General features: G+C 34.0%; 3 protein-coding genes and 1 non-coding gene across 8 annotated transcripts; 1 reads left to right on the top strand and 3 right to left on the bottom strand.

Annotated features, from left to right (window-relative positions):
* Window positions 1-655: 655 nt before the first annotated feature.
* Window positions 656-6,289, bottom strand: LOC140768373 (probable disease resistance protein At5g63020). The gene is made up of 3 exons (XM_073108629.1): window positions 6,171-6,289; window positions 1,898-3,613; window positions 656-1,804 (listed from the first exon to the last, which is right to left on the bottom strand). The coding sequence occupies exons 2-3, from the start codon at window positions 3,446-3,448 to the stop codon at window positions 656-658; spliced, it is 2,700 nt and encodes an 899-aa protein (XP_072964730.1). The 5' UTR covers window positions 3,449-3,613; window positions 6,171-6,289.
* A 2,597-nt stretch (window positions 6,290-8,886) lies between these two features.
* Window positions 8,887-15,537, bottom strand: LOC140769058 (probable disease resistance protein At1g15890). 4 transcript variants are annotated; one of them, XR_012105836.1, is made up of 5 exons: window positions 15,439-15,537; window positions 11,690-14,597; window positions 10,921-11,111; window positions 9,207-10,009; window positions 8,887-9,099 (listed from the first exon to the last, which is right to left on the bottom strand). XR_012105836.1 is itself a non-coding variant. In XM_073109602.1 (3 exons), the coding sequence occupies exons 2-3, from the start codon at window positions 14,432-14,434 to the stop codon at window positions 11,106-11,108; spliced, it is 2,751 nt and encodes a 916-aa protein (XP_072965703.1). In that variant the 5' UTR covers window positions 14,435-14,597; window positions 15,439-15,537; the 3' UTR covers window positions 10,017-11,105. The 4 variants fall into 4 exon arrangements, 2 of the variants coding, with proteins under 2 accessions (XP_072965703.1, XP_072965701.1); XR_012105837.1 differs by lacking the exon at window positions 10,921-11,111 and having other exon boundaries at window positions 8,888-9,099; XM_073109602.1 differs by lacking the exons at window positions 8,887-9,099; window positions 9,207-10,009 and having other exon boundaries at window positions 10,017-11,111.
* A 1,415-nt stretch (window positions 15,538-16,952) lies between these two features.
* TRNAR-ACG (transfer RNA arginine (anticodon ACG)) lies at window positions 16,953-17,025 on the top strand. The gene has a single exon. It is a non-coding gene; the product is annotated as a tRNA-Arg (tRNA).
* A 2,641-nt stretch (window positions 17,026-19,666) lies between these two features.
* Window positions 19,667-25,592, bottom strand: LOC140768324 (uncharacterized protein At3g27210-like). 2 transcript variants are annotated; one of them, XM_073108574.1, is made up of 4 exons: window positions 25,406-25,592; window positions 25,077-25,310; window positions 20,490-20,573; window positions 19,667-20,397 (listed from the first exon to the last, which is right to left on the bottom strand). In XM_073108574.1, exons 2-4 carry the CDS (start codon window positions 25,276-25,278, stop codon window positions 19,949-19,951), a joined length of 735 nt encoding a protein of 244 aa, XP_072964675.1. In that variant the 5' UTR covers window positions 25,279-25,310; window positions 25,406-25,592; the 3' UTR covers window positions 19,667-19,948. The 2 variants fall into 2 exon arrangements, with proteins under 2 accessions (XP_072964675.1, XP_072964677.1); XM_073108576.1 differs by having other exon boundaries at window positions 20,490-20,570; window positions 25,406-25,591.
* Window positions 25,593-27,273: the final 1,681 nt, after the last annotated feature.

Consider the following 27,273-nt stretch of genomic DNA (forward strand, 5'->3'; position numbering starts at 1 on the left):
AGTAAGACTTGGTTGATTGTATTTTCGTAAGTTTTTAGTATAGTTAACTTAATTCAAAAATTTAGTTAAGCTTAATTACTGATTTAACTGCAGGATATTTTCTGTATATATTTGCTAAATCATAAGACTTAATTTATAAAATAGTAAAAATATAGAGTGTAAACCATAATTTTATTAAAAGATAGGGTGTCATATACAAATTTCCATTTATGTTATTTCTCATAACTATTGGATTTCCATTTGTGCTTTCTTCTAGCAGAACAATTACTTTAGCGATGGAATCGGTTCATTTTACCTGTAAATTGATTCATTAATTTGCAGGAAAAGTCTTTATTTATTATTATTTTTTTAAAATATTTTTTATATGATCAATAATTTTTTATATGAAGCCAGCTATGTAGAAGATTAGTAAACATAATTTTTGAAAGAAAAATGACTACCGGTTGTTACTTAAAATTGACATCTAATTCTACAAATTATGAAAAGAAGAAAAGAAACAAAAAGAGATAGAAAATTAAACTGACAAAACAATGCAAGAAGATACACATTTTAGATTATGTGAGAAAATAATGTGGTCATGAACAATGATGTGCACTTCATAGTCATTACCAAATAGTTCACAACATAATAGTAATTTTAGAATTAAGGAAAGCAACTACAACATAGTAGGAATAACTGGCTTGCTGTCAAAGAAGACTATGTAAAAAAATTTGCAAACCTTTTCGAGAGAAGATCTGAGGCTGTCTTCCTCCCATTCTAAACCTTCCCACCATGACTTCCGACAACCTATCTTCTCTAATTTACTTGGTATAGTACGTGACTGGAAAGGAAGTTTCTTTAATTTGTCACATGCATCAATTTCAAGATATCGCAAGGATGGGAAGGTGACTCCCGGATCACAAATGGCGTGCAACTTTGGAAGCATAAAAAACCTCATACTCTCGAGGCAAGGGAATGTGGGAATCAATGCACCTCCTCCCTCTTCTTGTATTTCTGCCACAGAATTCTCACCATGGTTATCCTCCCTGCTAGAAATAACATTCTTCATATTCGAGCATCCACCGATTAACAGTTCTCGAAGGTACGGGAGATGCACTATCCATGAGACGTTCTCTATTTTGTTGCAGCCGATAAACTCCAAGCTCCGAAGTTTTGGAAATATATCCTTTGGAGAAACTCCCTTCCACACAATCATTTTCAGATCCTCCATCATAGCGAAGCGAAGTATCTCAAGATCGAGATGTGAGTTGGCATTTTGACCACCTGTTTGAATTAGTATTTCTTCCGTTTCACTATTCCCAATCTGTAAGTAATTCAAGTTCCCAAGAAAATTAGCTGTCAAGAAGAGTGCAGGTTCCTTCAGATGGCATATTTGAAGAGATTGAATAGGCATATTGGTTGACTTCTCAAGCAATTGGAACTGAGAGTCACCTCCCACAGTGATTCCAAGAGCTCTCAGGTTATGCAAACTCTTCAATTCCTCCAATAATGATGGTACGGAGTATATTGCGTCGACACTAAATAAATCCAGCACCTTTAGCGCATTGAGTGTGGAGAAAGCACCCTTTGATATTGTTTGAATGGGATTGTATCTCAGATGTAAGAATTTGAGATTGATAAGAGATTTCAGCTCCTCGGGCAGTGACTTAATTAGGTTGCCAATTAAGTTAAGGTACTCAAGTTTGACCAGCTTACATATATCCATAGGAAACTCTTTCAACCAGCTAAATTGAAGGTCAAGAAATGTGAGTGCTTGCAGAGCCTGGATATTCACAAGTACTCGTCTTTCATCCTGGATAGTACCCTGGATAATTAGGGTTGTAAGCTTAGTAAGAGGAGGAAGAGTACCGTAAGGAAAAGGCAAACTTTTGTAGGAAATTATTGACATTCGCTCTACCTCATTGTTGATATCCTCTGCTTGCCCAAGGTCTGTTTTGACGATCCATTTATTGTTGTTCTCTCCGTAATCACGTGCTATCCATAATGCCATGTCACGAAGCACATCATGCATTTTCACTCTCTCATACTCTCTTAAATCCTCTAGTAAGCATGCAGCTTGTAGCTTATCTATGAGATCGTATCCATAATTATATGAGCTTCGTAGTGTTCTGTCCACCTTTACTAGGCCTAACCCTATCCAACATTGGATGAGCCTCTCTTTTGGAATTTCATAATCCTCCGGCCACATGGAACAACTCAAGAAACACTGCTTGAGAGTATCAGATTCCAAGCTTTCATAGCTAAACTTCAATGTATGGAAAGTTGTGCTTTCTTTTGCATTTGGTCGGTGTTCGATCTCATGAAGTTGTGACTCCTTAAGTTGCTCGAGGGCCCTTTCCCATGCTCTATAATGCTTCTTGGCATGCATGGAACTCCCCACGGTGATCAAGGCCAGCGGCAAGCCATCCAATTCTTTGATGACTTCTTTTGCAATAGTTTCTATATAAGGATCAGAATTTAGAGTTTGCTCACCGACATTCTTCTGGAATAGGCTCCATGCGGCAATCTCATCCAATTTATCGACTTTAATTTGTCGTTCCACTCTCATGGCACCACAAACTACATTTAATCTTGTTGTCAATACCAACTTTCGCTTGTAAGAGCCGACTGCAGTGAGAGAGATTGGAACACCAACTGCTTCAAGATCTAGGGGTCCCCATAGATCATCCAATAGCAGAAGAAAGCTTTTACGAGTCAAGAAGTTAGAGATTGTCTTGGCCTTCAATTGTACATCGTCGGGCTTGTCCAACTCATATTTCTTAATTATTTCATCTTGAACCTTTGATACTGAGCACTCTTTAGAAGCTGTGACAAGAATCACAACATCAAACATAGAGTTCCCACGATAAAAAGAATTTTGGATTTGTTTAAGGAGGTGAGTCTTCCCTACACCACCCATGCCCCAAATTCCAATCCTTGTCACAGTATCATCTTCTTTAAGGTAGCGAAGTGCCTCTTGAAGGTTGGAATCTATTTGACTTGATGCATTAGATATGGTGGGCATATCTGGGATAAGCGGAGTAGGCTGCTTCATAGCAACTGATTCAAATTCTCCTTCCTCGGACAACTTTTGAACATCTACAAGCTTCTCGGCAGCCCTCTTGCCGACAGAGTAGTTTGAGCAACAATTGAGAGAGTATCCGCCGAGACATTTGCAACTCCTTTGGTTGTATGTTTCTCCGATTGCTTGCATTTCGGAGATGATGCCTTTCACCTTCTCCAACCACCTTTGTACTTGATTCTTTACTGTAAGACCATTTCTCTCAGCAATCTCTATTTGCATATTGACATCCTTCATCCTTGCCTCCAAATTTCTGGAAGCTTCTAAGAGGTCTTTCACATTATTGCCAACTTTAAAAGGATATGTTGCATGGATAGTTATGTGATTCATCAATGAAGTCAAAGGAGATAGGAGGATGCTAGTAATGTTGCCTATAATCTGATCCATGGATTTCAAGAGTGATTACTTGCTATGTAGAGAGAAAGTAACACGCTCGTTTATCAGTAGAGAAAATCCTGGAAGACAGTGTAATGTATATATGTAGAGAAAACAGACTGTAATGGTAGAACAAGCTTGCAAGCGCCAAATTTATCACTAGAGGGAAGACTATATCTGTAGCCATTTTGAGAAAAATCCAAAATCAGTGTCGAGTATATAACAATGAAATAAGCATAGTAACACAAGTAGTTAATCAAGCAATAAACAAGTGAGAGAATTTAATTAATTTACAAGCACTATCAAGCAGTTGAAAGCAAACTAGTAGGGTTCTCGAGGAAAAATGATTCTTAAGCTACCTATATAGAATCCAATCATTTGTTATATGTATCAAAAATTAGGATCAATATCCGAATTAGTTTTGATTCAGAGCAGATTCAGTATTGAATAATCCCCACGACTATATTTATTTTCTCTCTTGACTTTCTGTTCTCTTATCTCATATTCTTTCTATCGAATAGGGTGTAAGAGTATGAAAGTTGATACCTTTTATAATTTCCTTGCATGGACTATTTATTATATATAGATCATATGCCCATAGGTTAGGATAATAACCGAATCGGATGGATATGTATAAAGATTGAATTCATATCCATTTAAGAGTATCAAATTCATACTCAAATCAGATTTTAAATGGAAAGATAATTGTGTCATATACATATATGTTCTACTTAGTATCTAATTATGTCGGACTCACCCATTTTTAGATTGATTGTTGTCGGTATGATAACAAAAATGAGATGAAAACTATCACCCTACAAGGTACTATCATAAATTTGTCACAAAAAAATACAACCTAGCATCCCATTAATCACAAATAATATTTGAGATTTTTACTTAATTGTCATTGAATTTATTTTGAATATTATAATAGCTACTGCATTTTTCAAATATAACAATTGCCACTGTAATCATTGAACTCTGTCAAGTTAAAAGATGAATGGTATTTTAAGTATAATTAATGTAAAAGCCCTACAAAATGCCACAAAAAATTTAATGAAACAAGAGGGATGACTTCAAATGGAGGATTTGAAGTTGTGAGCTGAAGGGAGACAACAATATCAACGGGTGTGTAAGGTCTTTATATAATAGCTAATACGTTTCAAAATATTTTAAATATGTAACTATGTATATAATTTCTTATGAGCATATGCACATATGTTATGCAAGCTGACAATTAAAATCAAATAAAAAAAACAAAGAGAATTGTATTTAAAAATAAATTTTTAGGAAGTGGTATCTTCCAACCGTGCTAAGCATCAAGAAATTGGTTTCAAAAGAAAAAATCATTCTTACATGTGTAAAAATGTAGAATATGTTGAATTCGAGAAAGAAAGATCTTACCGATATAATCATGGGAATCAACGGGTGGTTGCAAGTCAATTTCATAACTGTTACATTTATTAGTAATTCGTTTCGATCTGACTTTGCATTCATAATTTTTTACTAAAGTTTAAAATTTGTCTACATAAAAATTTTCATGTCTGTGATTTTTTTTATACTTTATTATTGATAGCGTGTGGCAAAGTGGATCTCCTCATGTATTTATAATTAGATTCAGTTTGATATGTATAAAAATTAAAATCATATCCATTTAATTTTATGAAATTCAGAATCAAATCAGATTTTAAAAGGAAAAATAATTATAATATACGTATCTATTTCATTTAGTTTATGGTTACGTCGTACTCTATCGTATTCAAATTTAATCGGATAATGGATTGAATTCATCACAAATTACTAGTATTCTAAGGAAATAAAAAAAATGTTTTTCCAAATCTGAAAATCAATAGCTTTTGGCACTAATACTTGGATCATCTCACCTAAAACCAAAGCAAGCTTAATATATTAAACAAACTAAATAAAAGTTGTATGAACGGTGTATTTTTTGAGTAGATTATTCATAGTATATATGAATAAAAGTAATTAGAGGCTACTAGCTTATTTACCCAGTTTAAGTATTAAACTACATATCCATTATCTTTAGTTTAAAGAAAACATATATATATTCACCCTTTGACTCAACCTAATTCAAATTCAAATCTTGTCAAATCCTAAACTATGTATATAGAATCTAAGCATTTATTATCTGTATTAAAAAAGTTAGTTAAATTCTGAGTAAATCATAATTGGAGAAATCAAACTCATGAACTTAGGTGACATCTTGGAGGGCTTTCACATTGTTGCCGAATTTAAAAGGATATATTGCATCTATAGTTGTGTGATATATTAACGAAGTGAAAGAGATTGGATGATGCTAATAACATTGCCTATAAACTTATCCATGAATTTCAAGGATGATTATTTGCTATTTAGAGAGACATGAGTAATAAGTTTGTGTATTAGTGGAGAAAATCAAGAGAGACTTTAAAAAGAGAGATTGCAATGTAGAACAAACAATAAAGATGCAACAAAGCAAATGTGGAAATCTTGCAAACATGCACAGTAAAATTGAAAGACAAGTACCAGTTTTAAAGACTATATATATATATATATCACTGGAGGAAAGACTATATGTATACATATAGTCTGCAACCATTTTCATAAAATCCATGGATTAGTGTCAGGTATATATAGCAATGAGATAATTATAGTAAGGCAAGTGGTTAATCAAGCAACAAACAAATGAATGAAGGAATTTAATTTTGGAAGAACAATCAAGTTGGAAGCAAACCAGTGAAGTGAAGGCTTCATATATCCGCTGGATTGAGAGGATCAAAAGTGAATGCTATTTGGTGCTCCGAGGTACCCAGAAACATGCACTATTGATCGCCAATCTGGAGAGGAGAACAGCTTGGGAGAAAGTCTATTTATTGGCAACATGGATATGAGAATGGCTTAGGAAGCCTCTATGGTCTTATGAGAATAGCTTGGGAGAAAGTCTATCATAAATTTGTCACAAGAATTGCAGTAGCTCAGGCATCTAAGTTTCTTTTTTTAATTTCCCAATAGAGAATCAAATGGCTGAACGCCAGATCTAGTTGACCATACATATGACTGGGATGAATCATTTAATGGGCAGACACGTGATCTAGTTGACCAAACAACTGATCTGGTTTACCTTCACTCAGCTAAATCTCGGGCTTGGCATGTTTGCTAATTATTTTTCAGTAGTTTTGAATGTCAGTCAAATATTTCTGTTGTACGGACTATGGAATTAACCTATTAAATTCCTAGAATAGAAAACTATGGGTGAAACCATGAAGGGAAAGCTCTACCAAGGTTTTGAATGTGAGCATTCTATATTCCTTGGAAAGCGAAGAACGAACAACTCTATAGCTGTAGATAAAATAATTTAAGCAGATAAATTCGTAGTCATTGAACCTAATCCACAGAATTGGAACCTAATCCACAGAATATGACTCATAGTTACGCTACCTAATCATAATTATTTTATAAATTATGTAAAAAAGTCTGTCAGACTGATTCACAAGTATCTTATCGTAATTCGCATAATATAATCGTTAGAGATTAGATCTGGACCCCGATCCAGATGTAAGAAAATTATAAAAATTTAAATTGGTAGTCTTGTAAATTAGGGTTCTAATAGTTCTTGTTTTATCTAAATCGAAGGTCTGGATGAAAAGATATAAATAAAATAGTAGAGAAATGTCGAAATAGGGTAAAATGATAAATATTCGACGTTGCCGTGGTCGTCAGAGGATGGGGATGGCGAAGGGTGGTAGTGGACGACCGTACAGTAGGGTGGTGGTAGACAACCGTATAATAGGATGACTGCTGGAGGAAGGTGGTGGCTAAGATTTAGATATTTAGAAAAGTTCAAAGATTACGATTTACTTAGCTCTAGGACCATAAAATGATAGTAATTATTTATTAAATTATAACAGTTACAAATTTACCACCCAGGAGATCTTATACTGATCAGTAGCATCTAAACTGACATTATAAAGACTTAAAATATTTTCGTAATATAGATAGTAGTTCTTAACAACCATAGCTTTCGTCATTAAATTATTTTTTTTAAGAAAAGAAACCCTAACAAGAGAGTTTTGGTGTTTAAATAAGAAAAAGAGGACCTAAGTTAAAAATAATAAAATCATATATGTGCTTAGTAACAAAATAACAACAGCCACGAAAATATAAGGAAAGAGAAAAAAGAGGTGACCATCTAATATATGTGCCTGAAATTGTTTTTATTTCCACTGGTGGCATATAGAAGAATCTTACAAGCTCTACTGGTTACCTTTGATATTGTTTAAATGGGATTGTCTCATATACATATACGTGCCTGAAATATTTTTATTTCCACTCCCGGTGGCCTATAGAATAATAGTATAATTTATTTCTACTATTTGTCTTATAGTACTCCCACTGACTTCACCAATCTCAATGAATCTTGCATTACCAGTTTCTACAATTCTTGGACTATGATTAGGACAGTAAAACACATACCCTTTAGATTTCTCAGGGTAACCTAAAAAGTACCCACTGATCGTTCGAGAATCTAATTTCTTTTCATGTGGATTATAAATTCTCGCTTTCGCTGGACAACCCCAAACATGCAGGTGTCTTAAGCTAGGTTTCCTGTTAATCCATAACTCAAAAGGAATCTTTTGAACAGCTTTACTAGGAACCCTATTCAACAAATCATTAGCAGTTTTGAGAGCATACGACCATAAATTCTTAGGTAGTGTAGAATCTGACATCATACTCCTAATCATATCTATTAACGTCCTATTGCGCCTTTTTGCTACACCATTTTGCTGTGGTGTACCCGGCATTGTGTATTGTGCACATATGCCATGACTTTCGAGAAATTTTGCAAATGGACCTAGACACTGGTCTGACTCATTATATTTACCATAATATTCACCACCTCTATCAGACCTTATGATTTTCACCTTTTTATCTAATTGCCTCTCAACTTCCTTTACAAATGTCTCAAGGACATTCATAGATTGAGATTTTTCATGAAGCAAATAGACATAACCATAACGAGAAAAATCGTCAATAAAAGTGATGAAATATTTTTCTCCATTAAAGGCTGGAGTGTCCATAGGTCCTCAAATATCAGTGTGTATTATTTCAAGATGCTGGTTGCTTCTAGTGGCTCCTTTCTTATTATGTTTGGTTTGTTTACCTTTAATACAATCCACACATAATTCTAGATCACTAAAGTCCAAATTTGACAAAATTTCATTACTTACTAATCTCATCATTCTTTCTTTGAATATATGACCTAGTCTTTTATGCCACAAGAAAGCAGAATTTTCATTCATCATGCTACGTTTGCATCCAACATTATTTACTACATTCAGCAAGGAATTCGTATAAGTGTCATTCAGTTTCAATTTATATAAACCATCAATTAGAATACCGGAACCAACATTATCAGTATTCTTATATAAGTCAAAACAACCAAATCCAAACATACATCTAAAACCAGAAATATCCAACTTACTTACGGAAATAAGGTTTCTAGATAATGAAGGTACATAAAGGGTACTATATAAGTCTAATACATATCCACTTTTTAGAATTAGACGATAAGTCCCAATGCCTTCAATTGAGGATTTCATTCCGTTTCCCATAAAGAGAAAACGATCTTCATTTGGATTTATAGTTCGGATCATAAGGAATCCCTGCATATTATTGGAAACATGAGTTGTAGCACCAGGATCAAGCCACCATGTATTAATAGGAACTTCAACTATATTTGATTCAAAACATACGAAAGATAGATAATTACCTTTCTTTTCGAACCAAGCTATTCTTTTCGAAGTCACTTTGATCATGTCCTTTCTTTTTATAGAAATGACATTGAACATCCTTTAGTTCCTTCTTTTCCTTATCCTGCCCATTCTTAGCAGGTGCCTTTTTCTTCTTGAAATGACTTGATTTTCCTATCTTTTCTTTACCAGCTTTATTACTCACAAAACTTACTGAGTGATTCACTTGATTTTTCAAACGTCCTTCTTCCTGAACAAGTCTACTGGCCAATTCATTAACATTCCACTTATCCTTTATAGTGTTATAGTTAATCTGAAAAGGTCCATATTCAGAAGTTAGCGAATTCAGGATAAACTGGACAAGAAAAGAATCCTCTACTGTGAGTCCCAGAGACTTTAACCTTGTTGCAATATTAGTCATCTCTATAATGTGCTCTTGCATAGTTCGCGACCCATCAAACTTCATGGTCGTGAGTTCTGCCATAAGAGTACCAGCGAGTGACTTATCAGCTGAACGAAAATGCTCTTCCACAAACTGCATATATTCCTTAGCACTATCTGTTTGTGGAATTGTTGACTTGATGTTGTTAGCAACAATCATTTTAATAAACATAAGGCTCAATCTGTTACTGCGTTCCCATGCTTTATGGTGTGTTTTTTTCTGCTTCAGTACTAGCTGTTGTAAGAGCAGTAGGTTTATCCTCAAGGAGTGCCAAGTCAAGGTCCTGAACACCTAAATGGAAATTGACTTGTTCTCTCCATTCAGAAAAATTAACACCAGTGAACAATGTAACAGATGAAGCATGTGTATTCATGGGAACTACTGCAAATTTAAAAATGAAGTAACTATAAGCTCATAACTAACGCGATTCAGATATATACATAATAGTATAATATAGCACTCCTTTGGGTAGATACTATCTTATACTTAACACAATTAAATACCAAAACATAAGTAAGTAATAAATATATTCAATTAAATAGTACTGACATCTTTTGATGATCAATATTTATTTAATCAAAATATCTATTAATCCCATCATGTCAACTAGTTATAGAACAAGACTTTCCTTTGGGTAAGTTCTCAGGTTCTATCATTAGTGACGCCAATTTTAATTGGTATTCATAACTGGCAATTTCTATCAATATCATTATTCTGATTTTGACCACTTTGGTGGTTAACAAAAACATAAATCTTATGTGCATAATGACTTATAACACATACTTTATGCAAAACAATCAATCGCAGAACAATTACTTTTATGTCCAATTTCAAATAATTATTTTGTACCAGTAAATAATGCACAAAAGACCCTAAAAACTCTGAAATTGTAAAGAAAATTTGAAAACTTAATATCCGACCGTCGGATCGCGAATTTGAACCCACGATGGGCGAAACGAATCTATAGATTGGTTTCGTTTCGGCCTTTGTGCTGTGGAGTTCATGTCAAAATTTCAGCCCGATCCGACGGACGGATCAAAAGTTGCACCCCTTTTTGTGAAGCATGCGCAAGACTTGATTAAACATCATGAGTAAAGCACACAACAGATCAATTGCAATTATAGGAAATATTCAGTTATTGATTGGTTGCTCTGATACCAAATGTTAAAACTTTTGTTCTATTAGATCTTTCATGATTAAATATGAACAATTCAATTAACAGCCCAAAGATCACCAATACTGAATATTTCACAAACAAAACTTGATATGATTTGTTGCTTAAGATGACATACCTTGATTAACAGCGGAAGATGTAATGGCTGTCATCTTCTTTCTTCTGACTCCTGACGGTTGCTATTCTTCTCAGAATTCAGTTTCTCTCTCTAACCCTATTTCTTTATGCGTTTCTTGGTGGAGAAGAATGCGACTCTTAGCAGGGAGAGAGAGGACCCAATCCTTGATTATATAACATTTAACTCTAAATCTGGTACGTCCATCATATACCAATTCAACATTTCAGATTAATCACAGATCTAATGCTCTAATTATAGAACGATCTATTTATGACTTAATTAATCGGGTCACATTAAGATTAGAAACTGCATAACGTTAAAAGTAAATGAGCCATTTGCAGTTTCTAATAGCAGATTTCTAACAAAATAGTCTTTATATTTATTTAAAATTTTTTTTATATGATCAATCATTTTTTTATTATACATTGCTTGTTAGCTAGATATATGAAGCCAGCTATCTATAAGATTCGTAAACATCATTTTTGAAAGAAAAATTACTACTGGTTGTTACTTAAAATTGACACCTAATTCTACAAATTATGGAAAGAAGAAAAGAAACTAAGAGAGAAAATTAAACTGACAATGCAAGAAGATACATATTTTAGATTATGTGAGAAAATAATGTGGTCATGAACAATGTGCACTTCATAGTCATTAGCAAATAGTTCACAACATAACAGTAATTTTGAAATTAAGAAAGCAACTACAACATAGTAGGAATAGCTGGTTCGATGTCAAAGAAACCAATGTCATCAAAAAATTTGCAAACCTTTTCGAGAGAAGATCTGAGGCTGTCTTCCTCCCATTCTAGACCTTCCCACAATGACCTAGGCCAATATTCTATCTTCTCTAATTTACTCGGTATGGTATGTGGCTGGAAAGGTAGTTTCTTCAATTTTTCACATCCTTCAACATGAAGATATCGCAAGGATGGGAAGGTGACTCCCGGATCACATATGGTGTGCAATTTTGGAAGAGCATTCAACACCATACACTGGAGGCAAGGGAATGTGGGAATCAATGCATCTCCTCCATCTTCTTGTATTTCTGGCACAGAATTCTCACCATGGTTATTCTCCCGGCAACAAATAACATTCATCATATTGAAGCATTTATCGATGAACAGTTCTTGAAGGCATGGGAGATGCACTATCCATGAGACGTTCTCTATTTTGTTGCACGATAAAAACTCCAAGCTCCGAAGTTTTGGAAATATATCCTTTGGAGAAACTCCCTTCCACACGATCATTTTCAGATCCTCCATCATAGTGAAGCGAAGTATCTCAAGATCGAGATGTGAGTTGGCATTTTGACCACTTGTATGAATTAGTATTTCTTCCGTTCCACTTGTCGAAATCTCAAAGTGATTCAAGTTCCCAAGAAAATTAGCCGTCAAGAAGAGTGCAGGTTCCTTCAGATGGCATATTTTAAGAGATTGAATAGGTATATTGGTTGACTTCTCAAGCAATTGGAACTGAGAGTCACCTCCTACAGTGATTCCAAGAGCTCTCAGGTTATGCAAACTCTTCAATTCCTCCAATAATGATGGTAGGGAGTATATTGTGTCGAAACTAAATAAATCCAGCACCTTTAGAGCATTGAGTATGGAGAAAGCACCCTTTGATATTGTTTGAATGAGATTGTGTCTCAGATGCAAGAATTTGAGATTGGTAAGGGACTTCAGCTCCTCGGGCAATGACTTAATAAGGTTGCCACTTAAGTTAAGGTACTGAAGTTTGACCAGCTTACATATCTCCATAGGGAACTCTTTCAAGTAGTTATCTTGAAAGTCAAGAAATGTGAGTGCTTGCAAAGCCTGGATATTCACAAGTACTGTACTTTCTTGCAGATCATAAGCCCGTAGAATTAGGGTTGTAAGTTTAGTAAGAGGAGGAAAAGATAATCTTTTGCAAGAAATGTTCATTACTGATATTCGCTCTACCTCATTGCCGATATTCTCTACTTGCCCAACATCTACATTGACGATCCATTTGTTGTTGTTCTCTCCGTAATCACGTGCTATCCATAATGCCATGTCACGAAGCACATCATGCATTTTCACACTCTCAATCACATAGCCCCATGATTCATAGCTAGTTGAATCCTCCAATAAGCATGCAGCTTGTAGCTTATCCATGAGATCGTATCCATAATTATAAGAACTTCGTAATGTTTTGTCCACCTTTACTAGGCCTAACCCTATCCAACATAGGATGAGTTCCTCTTTCGGGATTGCATAATCCTCAGGCCACATAGAACAGCTCAAGAAACACTGCCTCAAGGTATCAGATTCCAAGCTTTCATAGCTAAACTTCAACGTCTGGAAAGTTGTGATTTCTTTTGCATTTGGTCGGTGTTCGATCTCATAAAGTTGTGACTCCTTAAGTTGCTCGAGGGCCCTTTCCCATGCTCTATAATGCTTCTTGGCATGCATGGAACTCCCGATGGTGATCAACGCCAGCGGCAACCCATCCAACTCTTTGATGACTTCTTTTGCAATAGTTGCTATATAAGGATCAGAATTTAGAGTTTGCTCACCAACATTCTTCTGGAATAGGCTCCATGCGGCAATCTCGTCCAGTTTATCGACTTTAATTTGTCGTTCCACTCTCATGGCACCGCAGACTTCGTCTGATCTTGTTGTCAAGACCACCTTTCGCTTGTAAGAGCCGACTGCAGTGAGAGCGATTCGAACACCAACAGCTTCAAGATCTAGGGGTCCCCACAAATCATCCAATAGCAGAAGAAAGCTTCTATGAGCCAAGAAATTAGAGATAGTCTCGGCATTCAATTGTACATCATCGGATTTGGCCAAGCCGAGTTTCTTAAATATTTCATCTTGAACCATTGCTACTGAGTACTCTTTAGAAGCTGTGACAAGAATCACAACATTAAAGATAGAGTTCCCACGATAAAAAGAATCTTGGATTTGTTTAAGGAGGTGAGTCTTCCCTACACCACCCATGCCCCAAATTCCAATCCTTGTCACAGTATCATCTTCATTAAGGTAGTGTAGTGCCTCTTTCAGGTTGGAATCTACTCGACCTGATGCATTGGATGTGGTGGGCATGTCTGGGATAAGAGGAGGAGGCAGTTTCTCAGCAATTGATTCAAATGCTCCTTCTGCGGACAACTTTTGTATATCTAGAAGCTTCTTCGCAGCCCTCTTGCTAACGGAGTAGTTTGAGCAACAATTGAGAGAGTATCCGCTGAGACATTTGCAACTCCTTTGGTTGTATGTTTCTCTGATTGCTTGCATTTCTGAGACGATGCCTTTCACCTTCTCCAACCACCTTTGTACTTGATTCTTTGCTGTAAGACCCTTTCTCTCAGCAGTCTCTATTTGCATATTGACATCCTTCATCCTCTCCTCCAAATCTTTGGAAGCTTCTAGGAGGGCTTTCACATTATTGCCAACTTTAAAAGGATATGTTGCATGCACAATTATGTGATTCATTAATGAAGTCAAAGGAGATATGAGGATGCTAGTAATGCTACCTATAATCTGATCCATGGATTTCAAGAGTGATTACTTGCTATGTGGAGAGAAAGTATCACGCTTGTTTATTAGTGGAGAAAATCAAGGGAGACAGTGTAATATATATGTAGAGAAAAGAGACTACAATGGTAGAGCAACCATGTAAGCGCCAGATTTATCACTAGAGGGAAGACTATATCTGCAGCCATTTTGAGAAAAATCCAAGATCAGTGTCAAATATATAACAATTAAATAAGTATAGTAACGCAAGTATTTAATCAACCAATAAACAAGTGAGATAATTTAATTAATTTGCAAGAACTATCAAGCAATTGAAATGATATGATCCGGGTCTAATAGGATCAAATTATGAGGACATTTGACTCGATGGATCGAGTCTATTTATCTTTTAATTGAGTTAAGTTTATCTCTTATGTAAGCCCATAAGACAGGTCTAGTTAAATCATGTAAGCCACTAAGGCAAGTTCAATTAATCTAAATTATACATGTATAGAACCCTAATAATAATTTAGTAAATATAAACTCTAACATCCAAGGGGGGAATCAAACTCATGACTTTGGTGGCATCTTGGAGGGCTTTCATATTGTTGCCGACTTTAAAAAGGATATATTACATCTATATTTGTGTGATTTATCAATGAAGTCAGAGATTGGATGATGCTAATAACATTGCCTATAAACGATCCATGAATTTCAAGGATGATTATTTGCTATGTGGATAGATATCAATAACAAGTTGCTAATAACATCTTTAGTAGAGAAAATCAAGGGATACTCTGAAAAGAGAGATTGCAATGTAGAACAAATAATAAAGATGCAACAAAGCTGATGTGGGAATCTTGAAAAAATGCACAGTAAAATGGAAAGACAAGTACCAGTCTTAATATATATATATATATATATATAGTCTGCAGCAATTTTGATAAAATCCATGGATTATTGTCGAGTATATAGCAATGAAATAATTATAGCAAGGCAAGCAATTTAATTTTGAAAGAACAATCAAGTTGGAAGCAAACCAGTGAAGTGAAGGCTTTATATATCAGTTGGATTGAGAGGATAAAAAATGAATGCTATTTAGTGCTCCGAGGTACCCAGAAACGTAAACTATTTATTGCCAATCTGGATATGAGAACAGCTTGGGAGAAAGTCTATTTATTGGCAACATGGACACCAAAGGAATAATAAAAAGCAAACATGATATAATTAACCTTATGAATGTGGGTTTGGAATTATTCCCAAAGTGATGCTTAATTACTTTGGAATCTCATGCAAGCATCTCTTAATTAAAAGCAAATTCCAGACAACCTTTATCAACTAATTAATCTTTATGCTATGTTCTTCTTACTCGTCACTTCACCAACCTAGCAAGAAGAGATTCTTTCTTGCTCTCTGAACACAGGAACTTCTTGTGCTTGGAATATTTGCCAGCAGCTACCCAATGTATATATAAGTGTGAGCTAATTAAACATTTCATTTTCGCTAAAGATAATTGTTTACTTGCTTTTGTTTTAGTGCAACTAGTAATTAACCAACCTTTCAAGTGAGAGCTTCCAAGTGTTATAGATATATAATCCCATTCCTTAATCAATTATGACTAGGCTAGCCAGACTAAGTAGATTCTAAATTTGATTGAGTACACACTAACATCAGATAATTGCGTTTAGATGAGGTTTTTTTTTTTTTGCAGATATTTTACAAGTTTGAAGTAAAAATAATTAGGCACTATACTTTTTTTAGTGTACTTCTCTCATGAGAAATGGAACTGCAGCTTTGAAAAACTGAAAGTTCAATGAGTAGTTGTAATTTTCTTTTTTTTTACCGAGAGGGTATAATGTGTATAGAAATACATATCATGCGGGCAATTGGGGCTAGTGCGAGGAAGTTTGTCATAGTAAATGTGAAAAATTTTAGAATTATTGTTTTCCGCCAACAATGTGGGGGGTAAAAGGAAAATGCGAGGAACATGAGTATTTTTGTCATTGGGTTGAAAGGCCATACTATTTACTATTTAACATATAGTCAAAAGTATTTTATCATTTGGTTTAAAATATCACCAGTTCGTAATAACAATTTTATATTTTAGTAATAAATCTATATCACATCAAATATAATTATTACACCTTATACTAGTATTGAACTAAATATTACAATAGCTTATACTAGTATTAACCCTCTTCTTCTAATATTAAAAATTGGAATACTTATGCCTATTACACCCTTATTCTACAAGTGAACAAGGGCTTAATGTACTTCTAACACAATGTTGATATTTTGATGTATGTTAGCTCCAAAATCCTCTTAGCTAGCCCACCCCCAAAATATTGTCTTCCAAATAATGAAAAATGAGAGACCTTAAATTATAATAAGAAATGGGTTTAAGAGATATTTTATATCAATTGATCAAAATCAATATCTTTTTTTTATATATAATGGATGGATAAAGTACACCCAAAGTTCTATTAAAAGACCTAGAGGAATTAAAAAAATAAGAAAATAGTAAATAAATTATTATTAACAAATGTATAACTAAGACTCTGTGGCCCAATGGATAAGGCGCTGGTCTACGGAACCAGAGATTCTGGGTTCGATCCCCAGCAGAGTCGTTTTTGGGTTAATTACATATTATATTTTTGTCACTGTTTTATCCTTATTTATTAAATGGATAATTGTGAGCAATAGCACGGGGGTTTAGATGTAATTAATTCTTTTTTTTATAATTTTTTCAATTTTTGACCACCTGGCCGAATCATAAAATTAATTACTGAAATAACCCACTCTTAAAATTAATTTCAACGCTGGTCTATTTTGAACACGTCAGTTGCCGCCTCATAATTCCAACCAAGAAACACTGAACTTATCAGTATTCTACGTAAATTTTAAGTGTCGAAGAATTCATCAATATTTTGGGATAAAAATATATTTGTTTTTATTTGACATGTCAAAAAATAGTTATGTTAGATAATAAATTTGGGAGGTAAATTATTTTGGGTAAATAAGTTTGTAAAGAGCAGTGGTTTGGTGATATGGATGATGTCAATATCATTCATGTATGGATTCATGTCACTTCCTATGCATAGTATATATTCTTTCTTTGATGAATTCTTGAAAGTGATTGAGAATGAGAATAAAGCCTTAATGCTACAATCAATTGTGATTGGGTACTAAATGCCATGGATAAATATTTTGAGGATCCCATATTGTTAGAGTCAATGCTATAGACTCAAATCTTAGATAAGTTTCAAGAATAATATTATGTCCTTGTGAGTTCTTTTCTATAACATGGAAGAGATGAGTGCATATTAAAAGCATAACTATCACAATTCAGGGATAGCAATGAATCTATCCCTTCAAACTTCTAAGTAGGTAAAATATCAAAGCCCTCGTTAACTTGTAGAACAAGGGTAGGATAAGTATAAGTATTCTAATTTTTATTATCAAAAGAAGGGGACTAACACTAGTATAAACTATTGTAATGTTTAGGCAATACTAGTATAAGGAGTAATAATCTCATTTGATACGACAAAAAGTTAATATTAAAGTATTAAAGAATAATAAATTTGTATTAAAAATTGGTGATGTTTTATATCAAATGATGAAAATAACCTTGAGTATATGTTAAAGTAGTAGGAATATATGTTAAAGTAGTAGTACTAAATAGTATTTTTCTAAAATAATATTATTTTTTTATTAAAACTACGGACTTAAAATACTCTATATATCTATGCATTGCAGGGTAATGCAAGGTTATAAGTCCATGTTGCGGAAAAATAACTTCACAATCTTTATATTAAGTAACCATGCATTAGATAAAAAGACACTACGAGCTAATATAATATTATAAGACTGCACTATAGTGTAATGCAAAGTTATAAGCTCGCATTGCAGTGTAATGCGAAGTTATAAGCCTGTACTCAATATATAATAATCATACACTAAAAATAATAAATATGCATTGTAGGTTAATATAGGGTTATAAGCATACACCACGGTGTAATGCGAGGTTATAAACATTCACTACGGTGTATTGAAGGTTATAAGCTTGTATTGTGAAAAAAGTGTGCGGGCTTAATATTTTTTTTTAATTTTTGCAAAATTTACTAGTTCAAAAAAAAATCTCAATAAATGAGATGACTAATATTCAAAAGAAGAGATAGATGAGTGAAAGCATAAACTGTAGCTGAGATGATAGATATTTAATAGAAGAAATAGTGGAGAGAGAGAAAGAATCTCAATTGTGATTGAGATGATGTGTAATTAAATATTGTCTAATTTAAGGACAAAATGGTAGTTGTGGATTATTATTAAATTATTTTTTAAAAGTTGTATAAAATAATATGAGAGAGGATGGTGAAAAACTATACTAGAGTAATATAAACAATTACAACACAAGAATAAATAGGCTTATTCTTATTATATAAGTGAACCGGTGCTAAGAGAATTAAGGTACTTCACCCACATATCTAGTTTTGCAAACAATTGAAGTCTCCTTAGAGCTAGATAGGAGTTCTCCTTAGCTGCCAAATTCACAAATTCATTAGAAATTATCTGTGGCTATATATATTATTGGTTCATTACTTAATAAATTAGCCTTTGAGGTAAATATAGTTATCTAACATGGTACTAGAGCCTAATTTTTCTTATGAGTTCAAACATTGCTAGTAAAATTTTATTCTATATTTCTAGTATTACAGTATGGTGGGTCACACATCCTATTTTCTGTCATCTGTCCACTTATAGTATACATTGTTGGTCCATAATCTAATATGCCTGAGAATTCTCTACCATTGGAGAAATATCATAAACTATCTATTACTACTCTCAAGAAAATGAAGAGATCTGAAGCAGGAACAAGAATGAATATAACTGCACTAGGATTTTCACCCTTCACTGAGTCTAAAGATCACAAGATCTAACTTATTAATTAGATTTTCTTAGGTAGAGAGGCCATATGAAACTATTCAACAGCATACTACCACCTACTTTTTACCTTATCCAACTCCTATTTTTTCAGAATGAACATTCTCAGCATACATATATTCTTTATTTTATTTTAAACTAAATTGCCTTCCTGTAACATATTCAACCTTTCAAGAAAAGCAAGATCTTTTAGTTGCATAAAAGAAAACATTATGTAGTTCCTAACAATTCTTTATCTCTCAAACATCTCAGAAACAGTTACTCTGTAATTGCATTAGTGGAAGATAAAGGTGTTTAAGATGCAAAAAAGTTTGAACTGCCTTCTAATGGATGCTTCAGGTCCCTGACCATCTTCAACATTATATTGCCTTTTCATTTAGCCAAGTTACAAAATAGCATCACACAAAAAAGAGAGTTACAAAATAACAACAATATATGACCCAGAATGTGCATCTCTTTCTTTATACAGATTTTCTCATCCCAGATGTATCAAGATAGTTTTATGAAGGCTAAGAAGATGGCTACTTATGGACATCACTCATATAAAAGATAGCTCAAGTAGCAGCTACTTGTCAGTAGTCCATTTCGAAGTCCATCGCTGCAGTTTTATTAGGCAGTGCATGGTCCAGGGTTCTTCGACCTCCTCTCATCGAAACCAAAAGTTTGAACCACACTCGGCAAGCAACATCGCAGTGTATTCCATGTCTTCTCCTTCCTGTTTTTGGTGTCTCTATCTGGAGTCACCTCACTGCTGCAAACAGAACTGGCTATGGAGATGTAGGGAGTTGCATCTACTGATTTCAGAGTATGGTTACTACTGACTTCATATGCATTAGCCTTTTCATTAATACATGCTTTCTCTTCAGCCAAGTTTTGCTCATTGAGTGACTTCTCACTTTGCAAAGTTTCGAGAAGGAGGTCAGCCAGTTTCTTCCTAGAGGTGGGGGAAGGTTCAGATTTTGAGTCGGCATTGCCAGTCAAAATAGCCCCACTTAATGTAGGCATCACTCTTGTGCTTGATTGATAATTTGGAGTACTGCCTCGAGATGGGGTGAAGTCTACAAAAGATTTTTAAAAAAAAGAAGCAAAGAATTAATCAGACATGCAATATGACAAAGTGCATACTGCAAGCTACAATGGTCTTATATACCTCCATTGACGCTGAAGAAATCGTCCTCACAGTCAGAGTCCAACCATACTCGTGAGTCGAAGAAGATTTCCTCCTTACTACCTGCTTCATCATGAATTATATATCATCAGTTGAAAGGATTGAACTCAGAAAAGGTCAGAAGCGAAAGGCATGGAATCATTGTTCAATGGTGACACAATGTCTTGGAGCTTACTATTTTTGTGAAGCAACTAAGAAAAAGGAATCTAAACAGAATGATGATATTGAATATTTGCAGTAACGTTCTCTCTTAAGTCTTAAGAAAGTCAGATAATAGTAAATCAAACAAAATGCGCAGATAATTAAATGGACCAATCAATCTCTCCATATAGTAGAGGTAAAAATAGAAAAGGACAAACAAAATAGAAAACAGAACCTTCTTCCTTTTGAGACCATTGTTAGTTATCAACCAAAGTATGTTGTCAAATCCTACCCGAAGTCAGTCCGCAATGAAGCCAAAATAAAAAGGATAAAAGGATTATTAAATTGCTTTTGTTTAAAGGATTATTAAATTATTTTTCTCCTTCCATCTTTAGAAAGCCATGCACTCTCTTAAGAAAATAAAGTCATGCACTCTATTTAATCAACTAAATAAATAAGCTCATAAAAAAAATGTAACTTCTAAACCTACATTTCATCTGCACAACTAAGACAAAACTGCTAATAGAATCTAGGAAAAGGCACTCAATGCCTCGATTTTACATCTTCAAAGGAAGATTAGGACAACAAAGCATCAACCTCTTTGTTGCAATCATCTAACTCTCATCAAAATCTGACAGACTGCATTCTGAGGCTACAAACAAATATGAGTCAGACAACCATTTTAAGGCAACTACTTCTTTCAAGAATAATTTTCTGTATTTGATGGGAGAAGATGTAATTTAAGAAGATCAGTGCCCAGCTGCCCTTAGGGATCTGTATCAATCCTTTTTTGCCAAAATAAAAAAGGCCAGAACCCTTGACATCTACATCACATGCTCTTTCCTTCCTATGTCAAGGTTTACTTGTGAAGCATAGATACGGATACGGGATACGGGATACGGGATACGGGATACGGGATACGGGATACGGGATACGGGATACGGGATACGAGATACGGGATACGGGATACGGGATACGGGATACGGGATACGGGATACGGGGATACAATAAATTCTTAAAAGTAGGATACGGCTACGGCATGGATACACCAATAAATAAATAATTAATATATTTTCAATTTGTTATCAACTAATATAACATATGGTAAAAAATGATTATCCCATAAATGATAAAAGAAAAGAAAAAAAAAGCTACATATTTAATATCTACATGCCTAAAATTTTAGAATAATATTGTAATAGAAACTGATATGAAATATAAAATATTAGTGAAACATTGAAACTTAATTCAACTATTAGTCGACAACTAATTTGGATTTTTAAATAGGTTTTAAGTTATATGTTTAATTCATTATCAAATAAGTAAAGCCTTAAAATATCATGAAGGATTAGACAATCTTATAATGTATATAGATATAAAATATATGTTTTATATCATCATTTAGCACACAAAAAAGAAAAAGATTGAATGATCAAGAAATGTATTAGAGCTATATCAGAGCCATATCCTGCTGTATCGAAAAAATTAAGTTGATTTTTTTTATTTTATTTGGATACTCCTCTGGCCATATCCGATACATAGCAGATACCGGTACGGAGAGGCAAACGAAGTATCCGTGCTTCATAGGTGTTTACTGATATTTCTAAGTTCTAAGTACTTGCTTATAAAATGTATAATCCTTCAACGATTGCCGTGCCACAGGCATAGACCGTGCCGACCCAGCACTTGTCGGCCATGCTGTAAGGAAGGAGAGAAAAAGGTAACGGATACTCATCTTCACCTTTACAGTCACCTTTGCCATCGCTCACCGCTCGTCGATTGCCACTCGTGCTCGCCATCGCCGTTGTTTTGTCGAGTGCCCTAGCCCACCCGAGAGAGAAGAGAGATCTAGAGAGAGAGAGAAAGGGAGGGTTAAAAGCCTAAGTTGTGGGTCCGGCTTTTTTGATCTCTCTTTTCTCTCAGGCTAGGGCACCTGACGAAGCGACAGCGACGGCAAGCAACGAGCGACGAGCGGCGAGCGACGATTGGCGATGGGTAGCTCGACGACGAGGTCAATGGTGAGCGGCAAAGCTATTAGGAGGGACACCATGCGGCACCCCTCATGCCATGTGCTGGTACGCCGCCAATGCAAGTGCCAACCGGTACGTCGCCGACACGGCCATCCATGCAATCCTTATTCCTAAATATTATGAACATATTTCTATCATAACTTATGACAATGTTACGATCCGACCACATGGGTTAAGTCGAATCAAGTCGAATTGAGTCAAGTTAGTTAGTTAGCTTTATCTTATTATTTTGAAGTTCAAATAAATCAGATAATCCGCATGTAAATCCGATCTGGTAGGGATTTTTATTCCTACAAATAGGAGTAAATATATGTTGATAATTATCATTAAAGAAATCTAAGTTTAGTACCAAGTTAATATTTTCGTCCTTATCTTTTACCGTAGCTGTTAGATCGTTTTTATCTTTTTAGGAGTAGATTATAATCGTAAAAACACTTCGATCTTCTAAACCCTAGCCATCTTTCTCCACCAACAGCCACCCTACCTTTCGGCCGTCTGCCACCCTTCGACGACCACGGCAATGTCGATTAATTACCATTCTGCCCTATTTGACCTTGCTCCACTGTTTTATTATTATCTTTTCATCCAGATGTCGGATTCTCATAAAACCAAATCCATTAGAACCCTAACTTCTGATGCTACTTTCATATAAATTTTCATAATTTTCTTACGTCCAAATCGGTCCAGATCTAGTTCATAACAGACAGGATGTATCTTGAAGTAATTGTCAAGTTAAGAACTCAACAACTCAACAGATATCACTATGTTTAATAATACCTTAATTGAACTAAACATAGCATGTTCTATGTTATCCTAATAAGGTAGGAGCAGCAAAGTGGAAGCATTCGTTTAACCTTCTACCATAATTTCTTAATTTTTCTAATCTAACTGCTAGAAAATTTTCTATGTCAATAATGGAAGTTAGCAAGTAACCACTAGAAAATTGATAAACATCACATATACATCCACATATCACAAAACGTAATTTTTACTTTTAAGTAGGTCTATCATGTAAGATACACATTCCAGAAAAGACAAGTTGTCTAACAGGATGATGGTAGTACAATGAGGAATGCCTAAGGCCAAAGTTTTAAATCCAGAAAACAAAATTTCTTTTCGATGTAAAGCGGTGGAGAATGAGAAAAATCACCAAAACTGTCAGAAAAAGGATGACAAACAAAATATAGCCTAAATAGCACTTGTAGAAGAAAGTTAAACTAAACTTGGAAAGCTCAAGAATGCTACTGAAAATGGTCAACAAGGCTATCTGTCATAGGAAATAACCACATTCCATTAAATAATAACAACAGAGACAACACAAACCTAGTCAATGAATTCCCATCATATTACTCAACACCTCCATACGATCAGTCTACTTGTATTTGTAAGACTAGCATTGCTTGAGGAGATTCTAATAGGCCTCAAGCTTTCCTTGGATAATAAATATCAGTACATCCAGTAGGAACTATTCAAATAATTGATTTTTGGACTGACAAGCATATGATGTTTTAAAGGACAATAGTATGGAAACCTCACTCTAACACACAAGGTACTTCAGTAAAATAGCATTTAAGTCTATTTTTAGCTGAAGTACAAAAACATAATAACTAACTAAAATCAAAATTAGCTCACAATAATAAACGGTACTAATTAAACAAATGATAAAAAATAATCCTCTCTTTCTTGTATCTTGATCATGAAGATCCTAATATATGAAAAAGGACTAAAGGAGATTCATTGAAAGTAAGTGAGATAAATGACACCCCTTGATAGTTGGTAAACATCAGCGACAGTCATAGTTCATAAACATCAGTTATAATCATGGTTGGTAAAACACCAGCAACAATCAAACTTCCGGGTGCCACATACTTCAATACAAATATTTAAGAACCTCCCGAAAAGTTCATTGGTATCCATATACCATAATCAATTAATGCATCCTAATGACTTCTTACAACAATTTGCAGTTCTACAAAGTAAACAAAATATGTGTAAATAATTTAAGCTCAGGCATCACTATCTAAAACAGTATACCAAAGCCAGGAATTCAATATCTTTATCACCCAAACTCTAAGACAATTAGAACATAAATCACCAAATATGTAAAATTGACCTGCTTTTCCTTTAAAACTATATAGAAACTATAGTTGTAGGGCAGAATTAAACATCAATATTTATCAGGCCATACTTCCAGAAGAAAATTATTATAAAAAAGAAACCCGCATAAACTTTTTCAACTCACTAATATATGCGGTTATATGAAGAGAAACAAAAAGGAACTCCTTTTAACAAAAACAAAAAAAAAATTTCAAAAGACACCATCTTCAAAGCAAACAAAAGGAAAGGAATTAATTAAAAAAAAAAAACAGTAAAGCCCCAAACTTTGAAAAGATCATACCAAACACTGGGCTCTTAAAACCCAAGCCAGACTCCACAGGCACGCCCTTAAGATCAAAGCCACCAACTGGGTCTTCCCCGTCATTCATGGGTTTCTCCTTGGCTGGTGAAGAAACGAAGAACCTCTTAGCCTTAGCACCTATACCCGTCCGGAAGCCCATAGCAACACCGGGGTCCTTATGATGCGAAGCGCAAGAACCCATCTTTAAGCTAGAGCCCTCTTCATTCCTAGAGCCTAAGAAGCTCAAACTCCGGCAATATTAGCGGAAAAAAACAACATTTAGGAAAAGAAAAAAAAAAAAACAAAAAGTAAAAGGAAGTGGGTTCTACTTGGATTAGCGCAGGGAGATCAAAGATCCCATGCCTGAGATATAGAGACCCACTTCATGCTTGAGAGTTGAGTGGTGGAGTTGGCCTTTGCTTTATGTTTTACTCGACCATGATGTGAGGAGTTAAAACTTTTGATCAGAAAAAGTTGGTTCCTTTGAAGGAAAATTTAACGAGAGAGAGAGAGAGAAAGAGAAAGAGAGGTCTTTTGCAAGGGAAGTCATGAAAGTTTTTTTTCATTAATACCCTTATAAAATCTTTTATTCACATGAATACATCACCAAAGTTTATATTTGCATATATGCCCTTGCATACAAATACGTTTTAGAACCCTTGTTATTTGTCTTTAGGCCCTTGGAAAATAGGGATATTTACATAATCATCGTTGTGGTCTTTCAAAAATATCATTTTTATATATATATATATATATATATTATTTTATATGAGACAAACATTGTTGATAAATATTTTACACTCTACTCTTAACTTGAAAACAGGGGTATTATTTTACTTATTTACATATATTTTATTAAAAATTAATTCTGATATTTTAAAAATCAAAATTATGATATTCTAAAAAATTTAGGTGGCAATTATGTGAAAAACCCCTTGAAGCTAAAGAACCATTAAAATTTAATCAATTTAAGCTGTTAAAGATGAAAAGAACAACACTCTTAGCTGAGTATCTTTATCATTCTCGTCTGCTAAACTACTAAAAATATAGCCATTAAAATTTTATCTATTTAATCGGCCACCATGAATCAACCACCCCTTTTAAAAAGAAAAAATTAGAAAATTTGCATATAACACCTTATCTTTTTACAAAATAGGGTACACTTATATTTTCCCTATTTGTAACTCGAGCTCTATAATTTACCGAATATATACAGAAAACACAGTGTCATTAGATCAGTAAGTTAAATCTAACTAAACTTATGGGTTAGGTTAATTATATTAAAATATTACAAAAATATCTTCAACATATTAATGGTATTTTTATTATTTTAAAAATAAAATATCTTTACTTTGCATAATATTCTTACTGTGTTAGTCCAAATCTATCCAAAGGAATTTTCTATCTATATTCACCCGATAAAATAAATAGTAAAAAATATAATGGGTAAATTATAATTATATTAAAAGGTAGGGTGTTATATGCAAATTTTCTTAAAAAAACAAAAGAAGTTTTTGATCCATCTCTTCTCCATTAATGAGATTGTGTCCTTTCCATGTGCTGTGAATGAAAAGCTGGGATTCTTCGTAGAAGAAGGATTAAAAAACCACAAGCAGTTTCCTCTGCCTACTTGGATAACTCAAGCTCCCCATAATAAACAATGTCTCAGATGGATAAAAGAATAGTATGAAACTATTTAGAATGATATCTTAATTGCTATCCTTTTGGGTAGGAGGAGTGACTACTAATTAAAGGGTTTAGAGTAATGTAGTAGACTGTCTTTTTGTCTCTACTCTGATGGAATGTTGAAAGGAGAAGAAGACATTATTGTGATCAGAAACTGAATCTTTTTTTTTTAAAAAAAATTTGTATATAATATTCTGTCTTTTAATAAAATTATTGTTTACGTTCTATATTTTTACTATTTATAAATCGAGCCATATTATTTAGCGAAGATGTGTAGAAAATACTCTGTTGTTAGATCAGTTAGTTAAACTTAACCAAATCTCTGAGTTGTCAAGTCATACTAAAGATATTTTAGTCATTTTAGAAATAAGATATTTCAACTCAGAGTATTTTCTGTACATATTCACTAAATCATCGGGCTCGATCTATAAATAGTAAAAAATATAGGGTGTAAACTATAGTTAATAATAAACTAACAACATATACTATTCCTTCACCATGTACTTCATAA

Source organism: Typha angustifolia, chromosome 10, assembly GCF_048772165.1.
Source record: "Typha angustifolia cultivar Huaian chromosome 10, ASM4877216v1, whole genome shotgun sequence".
Classification (NCBI taxonomy): Eukaryota; Viridiplantae; Streptophyta; class Magnoliopsida; order Poales; family Typhaceae; genus Typha; species Typha angustifolia.